At 44.4% G+C, this 6,334-nt stretch overlaps 1 protein-coding gene across 1 annotated transcript in view; it reads right to left on the reverse strand.

The window, feature by feature from the left end:
- The window catches only part of LOC112077025 (protein RIC-3), a 12,318-nt gene extending 10,640 nt beyond the window's left edge, over positions 1–1,678 (reverse strand). The window contains exons 1-3 of the mRNA XM_024143633.2: positions 1,305–1,678; positions 795–1,027; positions 493–565 (exon numbers count right to left, since the gene is read on the reverse strand). Coding sequence (XP_023999401.1) covers positions 493–565; positions 795–1,027; positions 1,305–1,443 — 445 coding nt within the window. The 5' untranslated portion in view covers positions 1,444–1,678. The remainder of the gene's footprint in view (positions 1–492; positions 566–794; positions 1,028–1,304) is intronic.
- Between the last annotated feature and the right edge of the window lie 4,656 nt (positions 1,679–6,334).

The following is a 6,334-nucleotide window of genomic DNA, read 5'->3' on the forward strand; positions in this document are numbered from 1 at the left end:
TTCTCTATGGAAAGAGACAAAGCTACCATGTAAAACAACAGCTGATTCTCTATGGAAAGAGACACCACCATGTAAAACAAACAGCTGATTCTCTATGGAAAGGACAAAGCCACCATGTAAAACAAACAGCTGATTCTCTATGGAAAGAGACAAAGCTACCATGTAAAACAAACAGCTGATTCTCTATGGAAAGAGACAAAGCTACCATGTAAAACAAACAGCTGATTCTCTATGGAAAGAGACAAAGCACCATGTAAAACAAACAGCTGATTCTCTATGGAAAGAGACAAAGCCACCGTGTAAAACAAACAGCTGATTCTCTATGGAAAGAGACAAAGCCACCGTTGTAAAACAAACAGCTGATTCTCTATGGAAAGAGACAAAGCCACCACCATGTAAAACCATGTAAAAAAAAGCATCTGCATGATGGGTAAGATAAACAAAGGTATGCAAACAGCCCGTTGTGGCACACCACATGGACACAGAACACACCTGTCTCCTCCGACTTCTTGGGACCTTTGGCATCCTTGTTCTTTTGGGCTTGAGAGTCATCTGCAGACTTGATCTTAGAGATAGAAGGGAGATATCAACAGTCGGAGCCGTATGTGTGTTTAGTCCACTCAGGCTCAGACTGCCAGTATTACCATAGTTCATACAATCACGTGTGTCCGTCTGTCTGTCTGTGTATGTGTAGGCTGTGCACGCATGCATGTTTAGATATCCCCCAGCAACCCCATCACAATCATCACCGCAACAACATTTTTCAATGGTGGAATTCCTGCTCCATTCTATACCTTCAGAAATTTGTACGCTGCAAAGAGGCCGACTCCGACGGCGTAGAGCGGCATCAGCGTGAACACGTAGCCCTTGTTGCTGTTGGTTTTGTATTTGTCACCCTTCATCTCCTGCTCCATCAGCACCTTCATCTGCTGCATGTTCTCCAGGGTTTGAGCTTTATTCATGGAGCCAGCCGTGTTCTTGTTGACCGGCTGCCCTCTCACTGCACCTGGTCCTGGTCCCGGACCCGCTGAGAAATAACATGAGACAATTTGAAGACGATGGTGATGAACAGGCCTATTCATGACAGTTGTCTTATTGCTAAAGGCTTAAGAGGCTACGATGTTGCACACTTTTGCAAACYGACAGATATCTTGTTTTAAATAAGTTTGACAATGTTGAACATAGTAAAACGTTAGGCTACTAAACAAATATACCATGGCAGGAGCAAAACATTGCATAGGCCTACACAATATGACGGTACAGTCACATTGCCAATTCAAATACTATTTTAAAATTCATGCTACCTTTTCTGTTGTAGCGTGCATCAAAACCTCTAGTTTCCTTCGCTCCGGACCCTACGCCGAACATTCTAGGGAACACCACAAARGCAAACAACACCGCCGTAAATGCGACCACCACTTGCTGGGACGATGAGAAAACCATATCCTTCTGCACCAGAACAGTGACGAAAACAACCGGAGGCTTTGGTCCAGACGTGCAACACCGAATCTTTAGCGTTTCCAGGCTATTACGCAGAAGGGAAACTGACTCATTGCCATTTCATGCTGAAAACCACTTAAATCCTGTGCTGACTATTGAGGTACATACGAACGGTGCTGACTGAAGATAAACAGCTGCTTCTTCTTCTTCTTCGTCATCTTCTTCGGGATTTGGTTGACGGATCGCATCCAACTTTTAGGTGTATACACCGCCACCTATTGTACTGGAGTGTGAGGCCAGTCACGGCCTATCTATTCTGATACAAATATATATGCAACATGTAAAGTGAGGGTCCCATGTTTCATGAGCTGAAATAAAAGATCCCAGAAATGTTCCATAAGCACAAAAAGTTTCTCAAATTTTGTGCACACATTTGTTTAAATCCCTGTTAGTGAACAGAGAAGGGGTTTCTCCTTTGCCAAGACATTCCATCCACCTGACAGGCATCGCATATCAATAAGCTGATTAAACAACATGCTCAATACACCGGTGCACCTTGTGCTGGGGAAAATAAAAGGCCACTCTAAAATGTGCAGTTTTGTCACACAAAACATGCCACAAATGTCTCAAGTTGAGGGAGTGTGCAATTGGCATGCTGACTGCGGGAATGTCCACCAGAGTTGTTGCCAGATATTTGAAAGTTAATTTCTCTACCATAAGTCGCCTACAACATCGTTTTAGAGAATTTGGCAGTATGTCCAACCGGCCTCACAACTGCAGACCATGTGTATGGCGTCGTGTGTGTGTGAGGGGTTTGTGGATGTTGTTAACAGAGTGCACCATGGTGGCGGTGGGGTTATGGTATTGACAGGCTTAAGCAATTGCATTTTATCGATTGCAATTTCGATGCACAGAGGTACCGTGATGAGATCCTGAGGCCCATTGTCGCAGTGGTGTAAAGTACTTAAGTAAAAATTCTATAAAGTATTACTTAAGTAGTTTTGGGGGGGGTATCTGTACTTTACTATTTATATTATTACTTAACTACATTTCTAAAGAAATGTACTTTCATACATTTTCCCTGACACCCAAAATTACTCGTTACATTTTGAATGCAGAATTTTTTTATTTCACCTTTATGTAACCAGGTAGGCTAGTTGAGAACAAGTTCTCATTTACAACTGCGACCTTGCCAAGATAAAGCATAGCAATTCGACACATACAACAACACAGAGTTACACATGGAATAAACAAAACATACAGTCAATAAAAAAAGAAAACAAAAAGTAAATATACAGTGAGTGCAAATGAGGTAAGATAAGGGAGTTAAGGAAATAAATAGGCCATGGTGGCGAAGTAATTACAATATAGCAATTTAACACTGGAATGGTAGATGTGCAGAAGATGAATGTGCAAGTAGAGATACTGGGGTGCAAAGGAGCAAGATAAATAAATACAGTATGGGGATGAGGTAGATAGATGGGCTGTTTACAGATGGGATATGTGCAGTTGCAGTGATCTGTGAGCTGCTCTGACAGCTGGTGCTTAAAGCTAGTGAGGGAGATATGAATCCCCAGCTTCAGAGATTTTTGCAGTTCGTTCCAGTCATTGGRAGCAGAGAACTGGAAGGAAAGGCGACCAAATGAGGAATTGGCTTTGGGGGTGACCAGTGAGATATACCTGCTGGAGCGCGTGCTACGGGTGGCGGGGGTTTACCTAGCAGAGACTTGTAGATAACCTGTAGCCAGTGGGTTTGGCGACGAGTATGAAGCGAGGACCAACCAACGAGAGAGTACAGGTTGCAGTGGTGGGTTTGGGGCTTTATGGGGCTTTGGTGACAAAACGGATGGCACTGTGATAGACTGCATCCAATTTGTTGAGTAGAGTGTTGGAGGCTATTTTATAGATGACATCGCCGAAGTCGAGGATCGGTAGGATGGTCAGTTTTACGAGGGTAAGTTTGGCAGCGTGAATGAAGGATGCTTTGTTGCGATATAGGAAGCTGATTCTAGATTTAATTTTGGATTGGAGATGGATTGGAGATGAGTCTGGAAGGAGAGGTTACAGTCTAACCAGACACCTAGGTATTTGTAGTTGTCCACGTATTCTTTTTTTTAATTTATTTTTTAATCCCATTTTCTCCCCAATTTTCGTGGTATCCAATCGCTAGTAATTACTATCTTGTCTCATCGCTACAACTGCCGTACGGGCTCGCGAAAGCCATGCGTCCTCCGAAGCACAACCCAACCAAGCCGCACTGCTTCTTAACACAGCGCGCCTCCAACACGGAAGCCAGCCGCACCAATGTGTCGGAGGAAACACCGTGTACCTGGCCCCCTTGGTTAGCGCGCACTGCGCCCGGCCCGCCACAGGAGTCGCTGGAGCGCGATGAGACAAGGATATCCCTACCGGCCAAACCCTCCCTAACCCGGACGACGCTATGCCAATTGTGCGCTGCCCCACGGACCTCCCGGTCGCGGCCGGCTGCGACAGAGCCTGGGCGCGAACCCAGAGACTCTGGTGGCGCAGTTAGCACTGCGATGCAGTGCTCTAGACCACTGCGCCACCCGGGAGGCCCACGTATTCTAAGTCAGAGCCGTCCAGAGTAGTGATGCTGGACGGGCGGGCAGGTGCGGGCAGTGATCGATTGAATAGCATGCATTTAGTTTTACTTGCATTTAAGAGCAGTTGGAGGCCACGGAAGGAGAGTTGTATGGCATTGAAGCTCGTCTGGAGGTTAGTTAACACAGTGTCCAAAGAAGGGCCAGAAGAATACAGAATGGTGTCGTCTGCGTAGAGGTGGATCAGAGAATCACCAGCAGCAAGAGGACATAATTAATGTATACAGAGAAGAGAGTCGGCCCGAGAATTTAACCCTGTGGCACCCCCATAGAGACTGCCAGAGGTCCGGACAACAGGCCCTCCGATTGACACACTGAACTCTATCAGAGAAGTAGTTGGTAAACCAGGCGAGGCAATCATTTGAGAAACAAAGGCTGTGAGTCTGCCAATAAGAATGTGGTGATTGACAGAGTCGAAAGCCTTGGCCAGGTCGATGAATACGGCTGCACAGTATGTCTAAAAACACACTGCCCCATTCCACTACTTTGACCCTATCTGCTCGTGCACCATGCCAACGGCCTGGGAGGACGGGACACCACCCCTCAAACACACCCTGTAACTCTTCTGAAGTCAAATTTCGTATAGCCAAATACATCGCTGCAGCTGCCACCACAACATCTATTTTCTGTGATTTACGTTACATTCTGCGGTACAGTTGATAACCATTGATATGAACGCTAAGAAGCCAACCTTACTGAAGCATAAATCACTCGTTGGCCTATCCCTCTGTGCTGGCACAAATCTKCTACTCYCCTKCTTCCTACACACTGCTGCGACATGACCATAAACGCAAGATTAACAGCTCCTATTGTGACTTCCTTGATTGAGAATGTGTTTATTAATGCGGCTTCTTCAGTTACTGTAGTTGAGTTAACCTAGTGAATGTTACTGCCACCCATTGACCTGAAGTGAAAACACACACACACACACACAAAAACTAGTGCATCTACTTCTTTGTTAACAATAGTCCTAGATCGCACATTGTTTAATTATGATATCTTAGAACATTTTAACAGGATGATTTAATCATATTGAATTTCGCCCAAATACAAATCCAGTCACTGCTCTTGAAACATTTAAACTACAAATACCAACTAAATGCTGAAATTTGCAGACTGACTCAACTTAGATCGCTTCAACACAGATTTTTGCTACCATTCATACTTTATACACTATAACGCTTGTTGTATCCCCATTAATTTCAAAGATGGAATGCAGTCTTCAACATTCTTAACTGAAATCGCTGCCYCAGAACTTACAGGTTGTTGAAACTAAAACATTTTGAGAGCTTAAGAACACATTCTATGGCTTATAATGTTATAGTACTCATTCTAGCCTACAATACTACTCCATTATAGCCCATTATAATAACTCCACACCTACAAACCACCCKAAAACAACTCACTTTAACTAACACATAGCCAATGACCCATAGCCAACCCTATTACTACCACTACTACTTTTAATTCACAACCTTCAATACTTCCCTGTGTTAAATGCTGAGGAGAAATCTGTGATCATGATTAGCACATGGGTTTTACTGCCCTCCAAATGCATGTTCACCAGATGTAAGAGCTAGAGGTTGGCATCATCTGTTCCTCTCTCTGACCGGTATGCAAATTGGAGGGGGTCAAGAAGGTGTCTGGTGGTGTTGAGGATGTATGTCTTGATGATCTTTTCAAGAGATTTAATCAAGATAGAGGTAAGAGAGACAGGTCTGTAGTCATTACTAAGGTCTGGGGTCATTTCATGCAGATGGATGAGAGGTTTTTGAGATAGGTATAACAATCCGGGCGGGGATCGATACGTTGCCTCCCTTTGAAGGGGGCATTTGCCATATTCTTAATGCCCGTCCAGGCAGAGTCTCTCTGTGACATTATCTGTTGCCCCTTATCCTTGTACTGTAGAGTCTCCCTGTGACATTATCTGTTGCCCCTTATCATTGTACTGGAGTCTCCCTGTGACATTATCTGTTGCACCTTATCCTTGTACTGGAGAGTCTCCCTGTGACATTATCTGTTGCACCTTATCCTTGTACTGGAGTCTCCCTGTGACATTAACTGTTGCACCTTATCCTTGTACTGGAGTCTCCCTGTGACATTAACTGTTGCACCTTATCCTTGTACTGGAGTCTCCCTGTGACATTATCTGTTGCACCTTATCCTTGTACAGGCATCTCACCTTTTTAATCTCTTTGTTCACCTCTCTCTGTACCTCTTTTCTTTCGAGTGGATTTCCTGAGGCAAACACTTGTTTCTTCTTGTTAAGCACC

This window comes from Salvelinus sp. IW2-2015, unplaced genomic scaffold (assembly GCF_002910315.2).
Source record: "Salvelinus sp. IW2-2015 unplaced genomic scaffold, ASM291031v2 Un_scaffold4208, whole genome shotgun sequence".
NCBI classification, from domain to species: domain Eukaryota; kingdom Metazoa; phylum Chordata; class Actinopteri; order Salmoniformes; family Salmonidae; genus Salvelinus; species Salvelinus sp. IW2-2015.